The sequence below is a fragment of the Eriocheir sinensis genome, chromosome 42 (assembly GCF_024679095.1).
Source record: "Eriocheir sinensis breed Jianghai 21 chromosome 42, ASM2467909v1, whole genome shotgun sequence".
NCBI lineage: Eukaryota > Metazoa > Arthropoda > Malacostraca > Decapoda > Varunidae > Eriocheir > Eriocheir sinensis.
Genome location: NC_066550.1, coordinates 6517319 through 6536894, shown reverse-complemented (window position 1 = coordinate 6536894; position 19576 = coordinate 6517319). Strand labels below are relative to the sequence as shown.

The 19576-nt window shown below is 44.9% G+C and overlaps 1 protein-coding gene across 1 annotated transcript; it reads right to left on the bottom strand.

Moving 5' to 3' along the window:
* Positions 1–3481: 3481 nt before the first annotated feature.
* LOC127009873 (uncharacterized) lies at positions 3482–19027 on the bottom strand. The gene is made up of 7 exons (XM_050883350.1): positions 18698–19027; positions 18275–18478; positions 16470–18026; positions 16100–16296; positions 15806–15997; positions 7874–8167; positions 3482–4842 (listed from the first exon to the last, which is right to left on the bottom strand). Exons 1-7 carry the CDS (start codon positions 18798–18800, stop codon positions 4522–4524), a joined length of 2868 nt encoding a protein of 955 aa, XP_050739307.1. The 5' UTR covers positions 18801–19027; the 3' UTR covers positions 3482–4521.
* Between the last annotated feature and the right edge of the window lie 549 nt (positions 19028–19576).

The following is a 19576-nucleotide window of genomic DNA, read 5'->3' as shown; positions in this document are numbered from 1 at the left end:
ACAAAACACGTTATGCTACACTCTCTCTATTGTGATGTCAAGGGAAAATGAGGTGGTGGTGGTGGTGGTGGTGATGGTGGTGGTGGTGATGGTTACCTGCGTCTGTTTCTCTCACCTGTGCGCGTGTGTGTGTGTGTGTGTGTGTGGAAGGTTGCGTCATATACCTATTTTTTTGTGGAACCTGTTTGAGAGAGAGAGAGAGAGAGAGAGAGAGAGAGAGAGAGAGAGAGAGAGAGAGAGAGAGAGAGAGAGAGACTAATCGAAAATCTGACCAAACCGTTAACCAAGAACACACACACACACACACACAAACACCGAACAGGCAAGTGTAAATAGAAGGTTACTGTGTCAATGTTGATGGTGGTCTGTCTCTTGTATGTCTTTATCACCTAGCAGGTATACGAACAGGTGTGTGTGTGTGTGAGAGAGAGAGAGAGAGAGAGAGAGAGAGAGAGAGAGAGAGAGAGAGAGAGAGAGAGAGAGAGAACGTCGATAGCACAAAGGTTACGATCAAAGCGAGTGTGTGTGATATTTACAAGTTGCACTACGGCGAAATGGAGCTAAAGGGATGTGAAGGAAGGTAATGGAGAGAATGGGAATGAAAGAAGGGGAAAGAAAGAAAAGAAAGAATTAGGTAGAAATAACGTAAGAGGCATAAAAAAGGGAAGAAAAGAAATAGAAAGAAGGAGACTTAAAAATGGGAAAAGAGGGAAAGGAATACGGAGAAAGAACGTAAGAGATATGAGCGGCCCCGCTGCACACGACTTTCTACTCATGCTCATCCCTATACTGTCCAAACCCCTTATGCAAGAGTCAACCAGCATCTTCACTCCTTCATCCCTCACGCTGGTAAACTCTGGAACACTCTTCCTTCATCTGTATTTCCTCCTGCCTACGACTTGAACTCTTTCAAGAGGAGGGTATCAAGACACCTCTCCTCCCGAAATTGACCTCTCTTTTTGGATACTCCTTTGACCTCTGTTCGGGAGCAGTGAGTAGCGGGCTTTTTTATTTTTTTTATTTACGCCCTTGAACTGTCTCCTTAGCCGTAAAAAGAAGGAAGAAAGCAAGGAAGAAAAAAAATAAAAAGAATGAGAAATAAAAAAGGAAAAGAAATCAAGAAGGGAAATACAAAGGTAGAAAGAATAAGAGGCATAAAGAAAAGGAAGAAAGAAAGGAAGCAAGTAAAGAGGAAACGAAATAAACAAGTAAGAAATCAAGGAAGAGAGAAAGAATTAGAAACACAAAGAATGAGAACGGAAGAAGGGAAAAGAAAGAAAGAAAATAAAGATATAGACAGAAAAAACGTAAGGGGCATGAAGGGAAGAAAGGAAGAAAGCAAGAAAACAAGAAAGGAGAAAGGAAGCAGAAAGGAAAATAAAAAGAAATAGGCAAAAAGAACATGAGAGACGTGAAAAAAGGAAGAAAGAAAGGAAGCAAGGAAGGAGGAAAGGAAGAAAGCAAGTAAGGAATCAACAGAGAAAGAAAGTAAGCTTAGAAGAAAATGAAGGAAAGAAGATAGTGAAAATAAGTAAGGGAGAAAAAAAAGCAAATTATAGAAAAGCTATATTTTAGGATAAAGTGAATAGATAAGGAAGGAAGGAAGGAAAGGAGGAAAGAACGAAGCAGGGAAAGAAGTAAGGAGAGAAGGAAGGAAGGATGGAATGAGAGAAGGAATGGAAGGGAGAAATTAATAAATGAGGAAAAGAAATAATACATGGATAAAGGAAAAAATAAAGAAAATAAAAGATAAGTATATAACTGCTAAGGAAAGAAAGGAAAAAAAAGTAGGATAAAAAAAATAGATTAGTTAGGCAAGAGACAAATGAATGAATGAAAAATTAATACACAGATGAAGGAAGGACTAAAGAAAAGGAGGAAATAAGTAAATAACAGGAAAGAAAGAAAGAAGGTAGAAAGGAAATCAGAAAAGTGAAACGAAGAAGGAATTAAAAAAGTAGAGAAAGCAAAATATAAGGGTTAAAGAAGTTAGAATGTGAGAAAGTAGGAGTTTAAAAAAATAAAGGAAGGAAGGAGGAAATTAAGAATGAAAAACAAGAGTGAGGGTTCAATAGAAGAGAGTAAGGAGGAAGAAAATAAATGAAGAAAAAAGAGGAAATAAGGAAGACAAGAATAAAGGTGTAAGAAAAAGTAATAAAGTTAGAAGGTAGAAAGGAGATAAAAAATGAAGGAAGGGAGAAATTAAGAATGAGAAAAAAGGATGAGGGTTTAAGAGAAGAAGGTAGAAAGGAAATGAAGAAAAAATAGGAAAGAAGGAAAACAAGAAGTGTAAGAAAAAGTGATAAAGTTAGACGGTAGAAAGGAGATAAAAAATGAATGAAGGAAGGAAGGAATTAAGAATGAAAAACAAGAATGAGGGTTTAAGAGAAAAAGGTAGAAAGGAAATGAAGAAAAAATAGGAAAGAAGGAAAACAAGAATAAAAGTGTAAGAAAAAGTGATAAAGTTAGAAAGTAGACAGGAAATAAAAAAATGAATGAAGGAAGGAAGGAAGGAATTAAGAATGAAAAACAAGAATGAGGGTTTAAGAGAAGAATGTAGAAAGGAAATGAAGAAAAAAGAGGAAAGAAGAAAGACAAGAATAAAAGTGTAAGAAAAAGCAATAAAGTTAGAAGGTAGAAAGGAGATAAAAAATGAAGGAATGAAGGAAGAAATTAAAAAAAAAGCAACAATATGGGTTTAAGTAACAGTTTGAATATGGCAACACTGTGGTTCAGGTCCCTTATATAAACGTTTAGGTCTATTTTTAGACCTATAACCCAACACTGTCGCCTGTTGCGGAATGTAATATAGCAGAGTAGCAGTAGTAGTAGTAGTAGTAGTGGTAATAGTAGTGATAGTAGTAGTAGTAGGAGTCGTAGTAGTAGTAGTAGTAATAGGTAGTAGCAGTAATAGCAGTAGTAGTAGTAGTAGTAGTAAATGTTGTAGTTCTTTCGTTCCTTTTTTCCCTCATTCTATCACCACTTCCTCCTTCTCCTTTTCTTCCCCTCTTAATTTTTTTTCTTCTTCATCTTCTTTCTTTTCCTCCTCCTCCTCCTCTTCTTCCTCCTCCTCTTCCATTTTTTCTTTCACAACCAAAGCAACACAAAACACAACACAGCCGAACAAAAATGCATGACAACAACAGCAACAGAAATTAAGGAACACTCGAAGGAAACACTCTACACAACACAACCTCCTCACAACACAACAACAACACCACCACCACCAACAACAACAACAAACAATCAATCCATCAATCAATACGAAAAGCTGCGAAAAAAAAAACAAAAAAAACGAAACACGACAAACGAACGAATGACAAAACGAACGCAAGTAAAAAAAAAAAAAGTGTGTGTGTGTGTGTGTGTGTGTGTGTGTGTGTGTGTGTGTGTGTGTGTTAGGGAAGTGTAATTTATGGAAGTGAAAATTGATTAATATTGTATCTTATGACCCACTTATAAACATACCAAGAATATACATACATACATACATACATATATACATAGCCAAATATTACAGTAGTTTCAACTGTGTCGACCTATCTGACTACCTATCCATATATATATACATACATACAATTATACATACATACATACATAGATACATATATACATATATACACTTACCTGTATATTCTCACAGGTGTAAATAAAAGCCCCGAGGAATGCAGGAATACACTACTATACATTTATATTTACGGATCATACATAAATTTACATACATGAGGCTTCGGAAGTTATACATACATACATACATACATACACATATAGGTTCGTTTATATTTACTAAGACAGACAGACCAAATGTGTCAGGAAGCAAATAAGTTAAGTTGAGAAAGTTACTAGTAAAAGAGGGAAAACAACAAATTAAAACTAAAAGAGATGCAAGTCAGTTTGTTAAGGAATATACTAAAACACAAATATAAATGAATAAGCAAATACAGAAACGAAGAAAGAAAGACAGAAAGAAAGAAAGAAAGATTAAGAAATAGGCCTAAAAACAAATGGAAGGAAAACGAATAGAAAACAAACAAGAAACACGGAAGCAAGAAAAATAAACAAATAAAAAAAAAATGAAAAAATGAAAAAAAGAAGGAGTTTTGAGGTTTCGCTAATGTCGTCCAGTGTCCCTTTCATGGAATAGAGTGGAGTTCCTTTCTCTGTATCCACTAATTAAACGCATTCCAGTCACAAGTATTTAAGGGAAGAGGAGGAGGAGGAGGAAGGGGAGGAGGAGGAGGAGAAGAGGAAAGTGGAAAAAGGAAAAGGAGGGAGTGGAAAGGAAAACGACACACACACACACACACACACACACACACACACACACACATAAGAACGTAGGAGTCTGCAAGAGGCCTATGTCCTTGTTGAATCTGAATTTATCCAGTTTAAACCCATTACTACGTGTCCTACCCGGTTCTCTTAGCAACAAAACCTTATGAATATCCCCCATATTAAAGCCCTTCATCCATTTATAAACCTCGATCATGTCTCCACGCACCCTTCGCCTTTCTAAAACACTCACACATCCTCCATATTATAATTCCCGGGGACTTGAAACACCCCACCACACACCAACACATAGAAACACACAAACACGCAAGCCACACCCAACACACACACTCGGATGACAGAGTTCCAACGGGTAGCGGCATCGAGACCAGCAGGAGGTGACGTCATTCCCTTAAACTTGAGCGTGAGAGCAGAGGGACTAGAGCCGAGTGGGGTGCCGTAGGAGGAAGTGACTTCAACCCCTCTATTTACATCATGGAATGGGTTGTTGTCGCCGTCAGTATTGTCAGAACGGGTATCGAACTTGGGACGAGTAAACAAGGGCTGGACCTGGCGATAGAGAGAGGAAATGGGAATGTGGGTTTAGTGGGATAATTGTGTTGTTTTTGCTGGTGGTGGTGGTGATGGTGCGTGTGATTTGTGTGTGTGTGTGTGTGTGTGTGTGTGTGTGTGTGTGTGTAGTTACATTGTGTTTGCGTCTGTTTGTCTGTCTGTCTTTGTCTATCTTCTACTACTCTCTCTCTCTCTCTCTCTCTCTCTCTCTCTCTCTCTCTCTCTCTCTCTCTCTCTCTGACGTCATTTCCTGTGTTCTCATTTTATTCAACTTCATTTATTTATTCACGTCTTTTTCCGGCTTTTGTGTGTGTGAAAGTCGCCACCACCACCACCACCACCATCAACACCACCACCACCACCACCACCATCAACAGCACCACCACCACCACCACCATCAACACCACCACCACCACCACTATCATCATCACCATCATCACCACCACCACCACCACTATCATCATCACCATCATCACCACCACCACCACCACTACCCCTGTTTCTAATCGTCTGTCACCGCTATCGATTGAAACCTTGAGTGAGTGATTAGGTGATTGGCATAATGACTGACCGACTAACTGAAGGGGTGAATGACCAAGTGATTGAAATATAAGCTACGTAAATGAATGAATAAATGAATGAAGGAATGACTGAATGAAGGAAGGAAAAGGAAGGATGAAAGGAAGGAAGGAAGGAAGAAAGGAAAGAAAGAAATAGATGAATAAATAAATGAAGGAAGGAAAGAAGGGAGAAAGGAAAGGAGAAATGGGCGAATATTTCTGTTTTCTCTCTCTCCCTCTCGTTCACACACACACACACACACACACAAACACACACACACACACAAACACACACACACACACACACACACACAGATCAGTTCCGTCAACAAACTAATTTTCTCCGCGCTGACCTAAATTTAAATGTTATCAGCCTCCTATCACAAATTAATAGTTATTGCTGCTTCTACTACTACTACTACTACTACTACTACTACTACTGTGCTGACCCGGAAGTATCAGCAGATTCAGCACAGCGTTAGCGGGGTCAAAGGTCAGGTAACATGGCGCCCGGAAGTATGGTCAGCACGTAGCTCCTTAGGTCAGCATTGTATGGAGTTTCGTTGTGTGTGTTGTTTTGTTTAGCGTGAAGGGGCGGAGTGAGGGTCATTAGCTCTATTGTGTGATTAGAATTTTAACATCCCCTTTTTTTATCCTGGGTTCCTATTCGATCGTTCATTAATTTTCGTACGGATTGGTTTTGTATTTATCTATCTTTCTACTTATTTCGTTTGTTAGTTAATGAAATAGTTAGTTAGTTAGTTAGTTAGATAGTTATACAAAGATACAGGTAGATAAATAAGTGGGAAGACAGGAAATAAGGTAGGTACGTAGGTAAGTATAGATAGATAGGTAGATAGGTAGATACATTGAGAGAGTTAGGTATGTAGATAGATTAGAGTTACTTTTTGCCTTTATTTTTCGGTATTTGTGTGTATTTATTTATTTACAAATTTGAAAGAGAATAAAAAGTTGGTAGTGTCGTGTTCAGGATTACGATAATTGTTTCTAAGCCTACAACAGGACCGATTTATCTTTACTTTTCTCCTAAACGTGACACAGACAAGCAGACGAACACACAGACAAACAGAAAAAATAGATAGGCAGACAAATATAGGCAGACAAAATGACATATATACAAACAGAAGTAGATACACATAGATAGAGAGACAGTAAACACAGGAAGGCAAATTGACACACACACACACACACACACACACACACACACACACACACACACACACACACCTAGATGACGGGCACTAAAGTCACTAGAAGGTTCGATAGACAATAAAAAAGTGTGATAAAATCTAAGACTGAGAATATTATGAGAAGAGGGACAAGTTTTTTTTTTCTCGCGTTAACTGATATGTGACTCCTCCTGATACTGCCTAATCAAAGGTCACTGAGTTAACCATGGCACCATCCTTCCTCTTAGGTGATGGTGACGAGACTAAGGGTCGGTTCGACAGTCCAACACCGAGTCATTGTAAGCGCCCAAACCAAACTATATGCTCCACAGTGATGTGCTGTTTCTACTCAATACGAGACACTAAAGGGATTTCCTGTGTGGTTTCCTAAAATTTCCTCCTTTTTATTTCAACGCCAAACACTACAGAAGGAATTTTCGTATTATTTTGGGTTTGGTTTAGGAGGTTACGAACTTGCTGTACTGGACTGTAAAACTGGCCCTAAAGCCCGTATTCTTAAATGTATCGGCATCACAGTTCGTCTGATTGAAAAGCCTCTCGTAGAAATTGCTGTAATTTTCATGGTGTGTTTTTTGATCCTGGTGATAGTTTTACCCGACATCTGCACGCCTTGAACGGGAAAACCTGTCATGAAAACCCGGTTAATCTTCTCTCTGGCCTTAAGAAATAGCCGTAATAAGAATCTGATATATACGTTTAAGATTGTGGGCCTAAACACTCCTGCCATGCACTCCTCGTTGTCCTGTCCCTTCCCTCACTATACGCCTCCGTGGTCTAGTGGTTAGCGTCCTTAACTATGAACCTACGGGCCTGGTTTCGAGTCCCGGCCCATCCAGCTGTTCATTCTTTCGGGCTAGTCGATAAATAGGTTACTGGGGAACTCTGGGAAGGTAAACTGTGGTAACCCGCACGATGAGCACCGCCGCCTTGCGCAGCTACAACGTTTGCCTCCACCTTCACCTTTACCCTACCTATTTGTACAGGTGTGCAAACAAGGCCACGCGGTATGCAGGGCGGCACAAGGAAGGCCATGGCTCAGGGAGGAAAGGACGGCTGACCACCACCACCTTGACCCTTGACCTCTGTGTGTGTGTGTGTGTGTGTGTGTGTATGCAGAGAAGCTCACGATAAGATTGAAGATGAGTGTTACCAATAAGAAATGGCAGCTAATAATATGTTAATGTTACTACTACTACTACTACTACTACTACTACTACAGCTACTGTCACTATAACAAGAGTACTATCACCACCGTACCTTGGTCAAACGATGAGAAAACCTAAGCTTAGAAGAAGAGGACGAAAACGAAAAGAAGATAGAGAAGACGGAGGAGGACGAGGAGGGAGAAGAAGGGTCGTGGTGAAGGATAACGTTGATGACGGTCTGGGAGATGACGATGACGAAGCAGAAGGTGATGATGGCGGCGTACCACACGTCGATCAGCTTGAGGTAGGGCGTCTTGACCGAGGACTCGTTGGTGGAGGTGAAGAGCGCCGCCAACACCAGCTGTGCCGTCAGAGCGATCATGATGCGGTTGGTGAAGTCCTCGATCTGAAGGGAAAGAGGTTAGTCAGCCATGTTTCTTCGGGTTTTTTGGGTTTATCATTCGTGGTTTCTTACTTTCGTGGTTTGTTCTGCTCTTCCCTTTCCCCTCAACCCCACAAAAATAAAGCAAAGTCACAAATAAGCAATCATGATGCGGTTGGTGAAGTACTCAGTCTGAAAGGAAAGAGGTTAGTCATCCCTGTTTCTTCGGGGTTTTAAGTTTTCACATTCATGGTTTCTTACTTTCGTGGTTTGTTCTGCTCTTTCCTTTCCCCTCAACCCCTCCCCCCCCACAAATAAAAAAAATTAAAAAAACGCGGAAACACAAATAAGAAAAATAAGAAAATGAGAAATGCGAGAAGAGAAGTGGATGGTACCGTTCGCTCAGAAATCCAGTTACTGCAATAATAAAATGACTACTGTAGCCTGCCCTGGAAAGTGAGTGTTTTCTTGGTACTCAGCAGGTTAAGGGAGGACTGAAGAAAACGAGAACGCCATGCCCAGAAATTATGAGTGAAAAGGAATTAAGTATACGAGGTTCTTAGATTCGAGCGAGGGAAAGAAAAAAAGGCAGCGTATATGAAAACTTATAAAGAAAGAAACTGAATAATGAATGGAAGTTGGCTGACATGATTTTGGACCATAACTTCAAACACTTCGGCACCTCAAATTGCCTGTCTGAAAATCTTCTCGTAGATGTAGGCTTTACTTAGTTCTTTTTCACTCATATTTTCTGGGCATGGCGTTCTCGTTTTCTTCAGTCCTCCCTTAACCTGCTGAGTACTGTACCAAGAAAACACTCACTTTCCAGGGCAGGCTACAGTAGTCATTTGATAGTTTTACACGACTTCTGCATTTAAAACGGGAATAAACACCCATGGCAACACGAATGATCTTCTCTGTGGCCAGGGAAATGGTCGTAATAGGAGTTGATACGTTATAGATTTAGAGTATGGATTTAGTGTATGTGATTTAGGGTAGAGGAATGAGATGGTTGAGAGCGGAGTAGCAGATTAGAATATAATAATAGGCAGGAAGAAAAACAGAGGCACGTAAAGAGGGTGAATGAAGAAGAAGGTGGAGATTAACGTAGAAGATACAGAGGTGATAAAGAACAGGAAATGAGGAAAGGAAAGAGAAGATTGTGAGGAGAAGCACGAGGAGGAGAAGAGAGGAAGGAATAAGAAAGGGAAGAAGGAAGGAGGTAGGAAATGAGGAAAAGGAAGAGGAGAAAAATGATTATGAGGAGGAAGAGGAGGAGGAACAGAGGGAAGATGGAGATAGTGGAACACAAAGCAACACAAAGGAAGAACAAAAAACAGCAGACCTGCTGGTCCTGTTTGTGACAAGCTACACTAACTATCTAATCAAAGGTAGAAGATGAAGGACAGCAAAGGCGAAGGCTCCTCCCCACCCCCCCATCCCAAAGCTGGCAGGAAAGGAAAAAGAGCCATGCAACATGGAAAAACTGCATGGAAAGCATGTAGGAAAAAGGAAAGAACTACCATTACTGCTACCACTAACCGGGTGATAAAAACGGACAAGGACAACAGTATTCGAAAGAACTTAACGTTATTACGACAATGAGTAATATCTTAGGTGCTGGTTGGATTCAAAATACTTGTCTAATCTATTATTGAAGGCAGTAACTGTTGTACTATCAACGATATCACAGGGTAGAGAATTCCAAACACTAACGCCTCGATTGAAGAAGTGTTTAGCTTCTTGCGACGAGAATCTTTTACCACTTATCTTGAAATTGTTATTTCTTCTTCTTCTGTTTGATCGATCAATTGTAAAGTAATCTCCTGCATTAATATCGCTGAATCCTTTAAACATATTAAACACTTTTGTTAGATCGCCTCGCATTCTTCGTTTTGATAGGCTGAATAAATTTACTTCTTTAAGCCTTTGTTCATAAGATAAACTTCTCAACATAGGATTAATTTTTGTTACTCTCCGTTGAACCCGTTCTAACTTTTCTCAGTCTTTTTTGTAATAAGGAGACCAAAACTGTGCACAGTACTCTAGATGGGGTCGAACCAGCGAATTATTCAGTTTTAATATTACTTTTTCCGATTTATTATTAAAGACTCGTCCGTTGAAGCCAATCAATTTGTTTGCGGTTTTAACTACCTCTGAACAACGCTGACCGGGTTTTAAATCGCTTGATATAGTGATTCCAAGATCCTTTTCTTTACTTACTGCAGAAAGTTGTTGGCCATTCATTACGTACTGAACGCTATTGTTATTGTTTCCGATGTGTAACACTTTACATTTGTCAACGTTAAATTTCATTTGCCACTGATTGACCAAACGTGCAAGTCGATCTAGATCTGATTGTAATGCTTCTTCGTTGAGTGTCGTAGTTACCTTACTAGCGATTTTTGTGTCAACAGAATTTTTTTTATTTTACAAGTGAGGCCATCATCGATATCATTAACATAAATTAAGAAGAGCATGGGACCAAGCACTGATACTTGAGGTACGCCGCTTCTGACATCGAGCCAGTTAGATGAAACACCGTTTAGAACTCCTCTGTTTCCGCTCAGAGAGGCAGTCCACAAGCCAATTGTGAATGTTACCTTAGATACCGTGCACCAATAGTTTACAAAGCAATCGTTTGTGGGGGACTTTATCAAATGCAGTGATGGGATTCAGCCGGTTCGCACCGGTTCGCAAGAACCTGTTCTTGGAATTTCTTTAATCCCGAGAACCGGTTGTTACTGTTAGCTTAAATCAGGGGTTCTCAATTTTTCCCCGATGAACACCTTTTACTTATAACTTATTTTGGTAAGCCCCTCATAGATCTGTTACTGGCTTTTGATAGTAAAAAACACGACTAAAACCAGATTTGATGTCGGGTGGAGCCGAACACGGGTTCAAGACGAATGTGGCATCACCGATTCGAACGCGAGCGCCGTTACAAAAGCTACACCGACAGCAACCGCTGCCAGCTGGTTTTGTTTACTTTCCCCTCACGGCAACAAGCTGTCATCCGCGTCACCTCTGTCTTCCTGAAGTAGACAGGCCAGCTGTCACGCCTGTGGTAACCTCACAGGACTTCCCCAGGGCTCATAATGATCTTCAGATCTTCGCGGCCCTGACAACAACAACAACAACAACAACATTTCTGCAGACACCACTGTAGCTGGTTGGATTTTTATTTTTTTATTTTGAGGCTGTAGCTAGAGGAAAGAAGAAGGCAGGAAAAGAGGAAAATGAAGAAGAGAGTAATTGTTTGAAGGAGGAGCACGAGGAACAGAGGAGAGGGACGTGATAGCCGTAGAGGAAGGAAGAAAAGGAGGAGGAGAAGGATGGAAGGAAGGGTCAGGAAGAAGAAGGTCGCCCAGGAGATGACGAACATGAGCAGGCTGGGGAAGTAGCTGCTGGTGACGTGGTAGCCGTAGAGGAAACATGGACGAGCAGGCAGCAGAAAGCCTATTGGGTCATTGCGAGGCTGCCTGCTTTTAGAGATTTAATCAATCCGTCTGCCACAGGAGTGGCTTGTGGGAAGGATTAAAGCACTACTGAACGTACTCGTGGATACGTTTAGTTCACTCCCAACGCAGCAAAGTGACGTTCAATACGATTTTTAAAGGAGTTGATTGTTTCCGCACTAACCACTTCTGTAGGAAGGATGTTCCAATGGCGGACAACTCTGTTCGAAAAATAACTCCTGCCGAAATCCGTAAAGCATCGCCTGGCTTGAATTGTTTTACCGTTGTTTCTTGTTCGCGGGTTAGATTGTAGCGTGAAGAGTTTGAAGTGATCAACATTGCTGAACTTGTTCAGGTACTTGAAGAATTGTATCATGTCTCCCCGAAGTCGTCTCTTTTCCAACATGAAAAGGTTGAGTCGCTTGAGTCGTTCTTCGTAAGGCTGCGTTCTCAATGATGGTATAATTTTCGTAGCGTGTCGCTGTACTCTCTTTCTTGTAGTTAGGAGACCAGAACTGCACGGTGTATTCCAGGTGGGGCCTTACCAGATAATTGTACAAGGTTAACATAACCCTCGGCGTCTTGTATTTGAAGTTCCTCGCTATGAACCCGAGCATAGTATTGGCTTTCTTGCAGGCGGACTTGCAGTGTTTTGCGTGTTTCAGGTCACTGCTGATGGTGACCCCGAGATCTTTTTCCTCCTGCACTGCCTGTAGTGGTTCGCACCCATGTAGTAAGTGTGGCTGCTATATCTGGACCCGATGTGCATTACTTTGCATTTGGTAGTGTTGAAGGACATCTGCCACTTTTCCGACCACTGAGTGATCTGGTCCAAGTCTCTTCATAAAAAGAACATACCACGCGATCAGATTGTCTCCCAGTCCCGCCGATTTCAGTTTCTTGAGAAGTCGTTCGTGCGGAACTTTGTCAAAGGCCTTCTGAAAGTCTAGATAGATAACATCGCTGGGGACGTGATTATCCCAGTTTTTATATTCCCTGAAAAAATCCAGTAAGTTGGTTAAGCATGAGCGCTTATTCCTGAAACCGTGCTGAGCATCGGAAATGATATTGTCGTCTTCAAGATACTTGACGAGTTTGTCCCTGGTAATCTTCTCGAGAACTTTCCAGCCACTGAAGTCAAGCTAATTGGCCTGTAATTCAGGGCCTCGCTCTTGTCTCCCTTCTTGTAGATCGGTGTTACGTTCGCTTGTTTCCAGTCTTCAGGAACTTTATTTTGTTGTAGTGTCAAGTTATGGATGGCGGTGAGTGGCTTGAGTATTTGCTGCTTGAGTTCCTCGAGCAGCCTGGGTGACAAGTCGTCGGGTCCGGTTGACTTGTTTGTTTCTAGTTTATTTAGGTACTTTTGCACGTCCCTTTCGTCAGTTGAGCCAATTTCTAAGGGCGTGATTCCCCTCGGTGGAATAGGGCTGTCGATTATCGACTCCGTGTTCTCGACCGTGAACAAAGACGCGAAGTTCTTGTTCAGGATTTCGACCATATGTCTGCTGTCTTGTGTTAGGGAGCGGCTTTCATCTTTTAGGGGACTGATGTTGCTTTTCGACTTCTTTTTTGTTCTTATATATGTAAAGAATTTTTTCGGGTTAGACTTGGATTCGCGTGCTATTCGCTTCTCATAGTCGCGCTTACATTGGCGGATGAGGGTTCTGCAAGCTCTGAGGCTGCGTTGGTATTGTTCACGTGCTTCATCTGTGTTGTTTTCCTTCAACAAGTTATAATTTATTTTCTTTAACTTTATCGCCCTTCTGACTTGGATAGTGATCCATGGTGAGTATACGCCGTTGTTTGTTCTCCTAGTCTTCATGGGGACTGTTGTCCTCTCTACTTCTAGGAGTTTATTTTTGAAGATATTCCACGCGTCGTCTACAAGGGCGAAGTTTAGGTGTTTCCAAGTAGCTTGAGGTAGTAGTTCACGAACAAGATTGAAGTTAGCTTTTCTGAAGTCTGGAATCTTGGACGCATTTTCTATAAGCTCGTGTTCCGTTCTAATGCTGAAGCGAATCAGGTGGTGGTCGCAGCCGTTTAGTTTCTCACCGACCCTCCCTTTGCGTACGAGGTCGGGGTCAGTCACGAGTATGAGGTCAAGGATATTGTTTTCTCGCGAATCTGGGTTAGAAATGTGTCTCCAAACATTTCGAGTAATCTATTACCCTCTTGGTCTCCATTCATTGTGTCCCAGTTCTAGTTGTTTGCTTTGAGTTATGGGATGAATTTTCTCATATAGCGCTGCGTCGTTAGCTGCTTGTTGCTTAGGAGGTCTATACAGTGGTGGGATTCAATTTTCATAAGAACAGGTTCTGTCACTCCAGGAATCGCTAACAACAGGTTCTCTCACTATCACAGTCTCTAGAAGCAGACCATGCTGGTTGGCCCGATATAAGGCAAAGATTGATATTTGGGTTGCCACATGCTACAGTCTAGCAAATGGAATTATTGATTTTAGTTATTTAAGTTAGGTCAGGTTAGGTTTCCCCGTAGAGTTTCATCATAACTTAAATGAAGTATTTCCGACGTGTTTTATGGTCAAAACCGTCTATATCTAAAACATAAAAAAACCAATAATGAATATCACAGTTTTTTCCTAGAAATGCAGTTTGGTCCTACCGTAAAAAAATGCCGCACTTTGTTGCACCTTTTTTGTGGTTATTATTACACTTAACATCACAAAAGAACATTATAGATAGCACTATTATTGTCATATAGAGTTAAATCCATGCACATTTTGCTTTCAATAAATATTTTGTTTTCGTCATGTCAGCCTTGACTCTTCCACTTTTTATTATATTTGACCCCATCCGTCAGCACGACAATGTCGTCAATAACTATACGGTTGATCAGAATGCATCAAAAGTCTATTGGGCTTATTTTGTATCTCGGCCCTATGCCTATATATGGCATATTTATAGATTCAAGCGGTTATCAAAGTGATCTTGACATATTTAAGATCACCATTCCTTATGTCGTGATACGTGACTACAGAAAATAATAGCTACAGCCTAAAAAAAAAAAAATCCTACCAGCTACAGTGGTGTCTGCAGAAATGTTGTTGTTGCTGTTGTTGTTGTCAGGGCCGCGAAGATCTGAAGATCATTATGAGCCCTGGGGAAGTCCTGTGAGGCTACCACAGGCGTGAAAGCTGGCCTGTCTTCTTCAGGAAGACAGAGGTGACGCGGATGACAGCTTGTTGCCGTGAGGGGAAAGTAAACAAAACCAGCTGGCAGCGGTTGCTGTCGGTGTAGCTTTTGTAACGGCGCTCTCGTTCGAATCGGTGATGCCACATTCGTCTTGAACCCGTGTTCGGCTCCACCCGATATCAAATCTGGTTTTAGTCGTGTTTTTTACTATCAAAAGCCAGTAACAGATCTATGAGGGGTTTACCAAAATAAGTTATAAGCAAAAGGTGTTCATGGGGGAAAAATTGAGAACCCCTGATTTAAGCTAACAGTAGCAACCGGTTCTCGGGATTAAAGAAATTCCAAGAACAGGTTCTTGCGAACCAGTGCGAACCGGCTGAATCCCATCACTGTCTATACACGGTACCAATCGTCAGCTTGTTGTGCTTACTAGTTTCTGTTCTATGTAAACGGAGTCGTATTTCACTGAGTCTTGTTTATTTTATTTCATAGCAGGGAGTGTATTATTGACGTGACATATGACACCTCCTCCTTTTTTGTGAAATCTGTTCTTGTAGAAACTCGTATTCCGGAACTGAAAATTCAGTCATTAAGTGGTCAGAGGTGGCCCATGTTTCCGTGATTGCTATTATGTCTGGCTTCTCCACGTCAATGTAGGCAAGTAGCTCATCCCGTTTGGGAATAAGACTTCGCGCGTTGGTGTACAGGACAGAAATGCCTTTCTTGTCTTCGACGCTTCGGGGCGCATTAGACGGGTGTCTGCGTGTGTTTTCTGTTGGGGCCTTGGTGTGTGTGCTGGGCTGTCGCTTCTGTTTGGTTGCTTACATTGTGTTGGCGCCCCTCTCGCGCTTAAAGTTTTTTGAGTACGAAAATACCTCATCGTTCAGCAACCTACCAAGGCGTGCTGAGCCAATCTCATTAAGGTGAAGACCGTCAAGACGGAAAAGGTCTGGGTTATCATAAAAATGATGATGATGATGATGATGATGATGATGAGGAGGAGGAGGAGGAGGAGGAGGAGGAGGAAGGAAGGAAGGGGCAGGAAGACTCACCTGGAAGAAGAAGGTCGCCCAGGAGATGACGAACATGAGCAGGCTGGGGAAGTAGCTGTTGGTGACGTGGTAGCCGTAGAGGCGCCGCAGGTGGAAGGTGAGGGCGAAGTAGGTGTTGTTGTCGGTGCCCTGCAGGAAGGCGCCGACCTCCGTGGTGAGGGCGTGCAGCTCGTACTCCAGCAGGACGCGGCGCTGAGGGGGGGGAGGAAGGGAGGGTTACTGCTGCTGCTGCTGCTACTACTACTACTACTACTACTACTACTACTACTACTACTACTACTACCCCAGACTCACCGAGTTAAGGTAGGGCACGCGTCTGCCGGGCGAGGCCTTGGTGAAGGCGCGGGTGCCCGGCGCGTTGGTCATGACGAAGGACATGTTGCAGCGCTGGGCGTCGAACGGGTAGGCGGGCAGGCGGAAGCGGCACGGCAGCCACGCCAGCACGCCGAGGTACACCTCCACGGCGTGTGTGCGGCCCTCGGCGAGGTGACCTTGGAGGGAAGGCAAGGGTGAGTTCAAAGGCTACGGGAAAGGGGTTGAACATAGCTAGGAGAAGGGAAGGCGGTGCAGGGAAGGGAGGAGTCATGGTGTGGGGACAGCAGTCAGCTGGTGATGACGGGGAGGAGGACACAGGGACAGGGTCGGGGCCTGGCATGCCACTCACCCATGAGGGGGTCGCTGAGGGGCCGCGCCACCCGCTCGTTGCTGGCGTACGTGTAGCAAAACTTCTCGTAGTCGTCCGTGTCGAGGATGAAGCCTATGCCGCGCCCCGCCACGGCGCGCACCACCGGCGTCCACACTAGCTTGCACGGGAAGTAGTTCTTGATGTCCGGCTTGAGATTGAGGAACCGGAGTCGCGAATCGTACCAGGAGAGCGTAACGCCCACGTCCATGCCGGCACGACCCTCCTCAGTGGTGACGTCGCTCAGGTAATATACGTCGATGTGGTAAGGCAGGTCCAGGGGCGGCGTCTCCCCGGGGCGCGGCGGCGGGGGATAGTAGGGGTCGTAGCCCTCGGGGGTCACCACCACAATGCACTCAGCCTCGTCGGAACGGTCCCGGCAGTCCACGATGTCGTTACAGCGCGCCGTCTGCGCCACGCACTGGCCGTCGTCGCAGGAGAACTGACCGCTGCGACACACCGTCAGCGCCAGCAGCGTCTGCACGCCGCCCTCCGTCCACCGCCGCCGCCCCAGCGGCAGCACTGCCGCCTCAGCCAGCTTCCAGCGGCGGCTGTGCAGCACCGAGGCCAGCCGCCAACCGTCGCCCGCGCGCTCCAGCCGCGAGCCGCCAGAACCCCTGAAGGCAGGCTGGCCGTCGGCCTCTGTCTCCAAGTAGAAAGTGAAGTCGAAGAGGCTGCCGTCGTGGCCGTAGAGGCGGTAGATGGAGGTGCGCGGCACGACACACACAGAGCAAGGTAGCTGCAGCACGCACGCCGCCCGCACCGCTCCGCCGCCTACATCCACTGCAGGACACGTCTCCTCGGCCGCGGCCCCGACCACGGGGTCACCGTCTACCCAGGAGAGTAGCCCCGCGGGGCCCTCACACGACTCGTTGAGGGCGGGGAGGGTGGCCTTGAGGGTGGCGGCGGGCGGCACGGCCCCGCCAAGGGCGACGCAGAGCTCACTCAGGCCGCGGAAAGTGCCGGCTGGGCGCACGTCGACCAGGCGCGGCGCGGCGGCGCACACCTGCCGCAGCGGAAAGGCAGCTGTCGAGGCGTTGCCCTGCGGCACCCACCCCCCAGAATCGTGGAGAGGGGGCGGGGCGGGGGGCATACGCCCGGGGCAGAGCGAGGCTGCCCGCAGAGCCTCGTCGTCTAGCACCCCCGCCCACACCCGCACGTCGGCCACCGCCCCCGCCACCGACCGATGGCCGCCGCCCACACACAGCTGCCACACGCCCCCACTGGTGGGCGCGGCGTTTTGCAGTGGAGCGCGGCCCGGGCAGCTGGCCACGTCTCCCCTGCAGCGGTCCTCGGGCCCTGGCGAGGGTGTGACGGGCACCAGCTCCTCCTCCTGCCCGTCCACGAAGCAGCGGAGTCCATGGTGCTCGGCCTCGGGCTGCGGATGCGAGGCGTCAGCACTTGCAGGGCCGCTCCCCCGCTGCTGCACACACAGGTGGCGCCACGTCCCGGGGGGCAGCCGCGCCTCGAAGAAAGAAACGTGGGGCGCGTTTTGCCCCTGCCTCGCCGTGCTCAGCCACAGGCCCAGGTGACCCACGTCTGCCAGGGAGCAGGAGGGAGGGAGTTAAGGAGGCAGAGGGGGGGGGGGGGGGGGGGGGCCCGACAACACTGGTGGTAAGCTCCACCAAAACACAGGACACAACACAACACAATGGTGCTTGGCAACACAACACGATCATGCAAGACAACACTGTAGCCTACGCCCGCGACGCAGCACAACAACGCAGTGCCACAACACAGCATGACGCGGCAGCAGCCTCACCAACAACAAACATTGCCTCACTCACCCACAACGAGGGCCGGCGAGGGTGAAGGGCGGGTCAGGGTAAGCAGGGTGGCGAGGGGCGACGACTTCTTGATGTTGACCCTCAGACACACCGCCGCGCCCGCAGCCACGCCTCCTCCTCCTCCTTCTTCTCGTTGCTGTAGGTCCGCACACATGGCTCCCCCATCGCCCCCCTCGAGCCACGCCCCCTCCACTTCGCCTTTCCCTGGTGAATAGATACACTTCATTATACTACTACTACTACTACTACTACTACTACTACTACTACTACTACTACTACTACTACTACTACTACTACTACTACTACTACTACTACTACTACTACTACTACTAAACAACCATAATTTGCTCCAACTAGAAAACAATCAAACCAAACAGTCCAGTCAACCACAACCAATTAACAGGTGTCACATTTTTGTATCACCTGGGGTCACGGAGGTCATCCAGGTGGGGTCTTCCGTCTCACAGGTCACGCCCACCCACACCCACGCCCACACGAAGACCGGCACTCCTGATAACCCTTTCATCCGCACGTCTGCAAGATGGATGAAGGTGAGTGTTGCGAGGGCGGTATTCTCAGACACTTCCGCCGCTCACATCAACAATTTCCGGAGGCCAAAAAGGAGATTAATCGGGTTTTCATGAGTGTTTTTTTACGTTCATGGTACAGAAGAAGGGTCGAACTACCAACAGGGTCATATAAGCACCTCCTGAAATGCCCCAAACTCCTACGAAAGCTTTGCCGAATGTGTGTGCGGAAGAAATAGGCAAACAGTCACATAAACAGAGACAGAGACAAACAAAATACATAATAAATAAAAAAAGAGCGGAAGGAAAAGAGTCAGGGTTGAGCTACCACCAGGGTCATAAAAGTACCTCCTGAAATGCCCCAAACTCCTACGAAAGCTTTGCCGAATGTGTGTGCGGAAGAAATAGGCAAACAGTCACATAAACTAAACACAAATAGAGACAAACAAAATACATAATAAATAAAAAAAGAGCAGAAGGAAAAGAGTCAGGGTTGAGCTACCACCAGGGTCATAAAAGTACCTCCTGAAATGCCCCAAACTCCTACGAAAGCTTTGCCGAATGTGTGTGCGGAAGAAATAGGCAAACAGTCACATAAACTAAACACAAATAGAGACAAACAAAATACATAATAAATAGAAAAGAACGGAAGGAAAAGACAGTCAGTCAAACAGACAAACAAAATACAGAATAAAAAACGGAAAGAAGACAGACAAACAGACAGACAAACAGACAGACAGACAGACAAGCAAACATACTACAGAACACCAGAAAA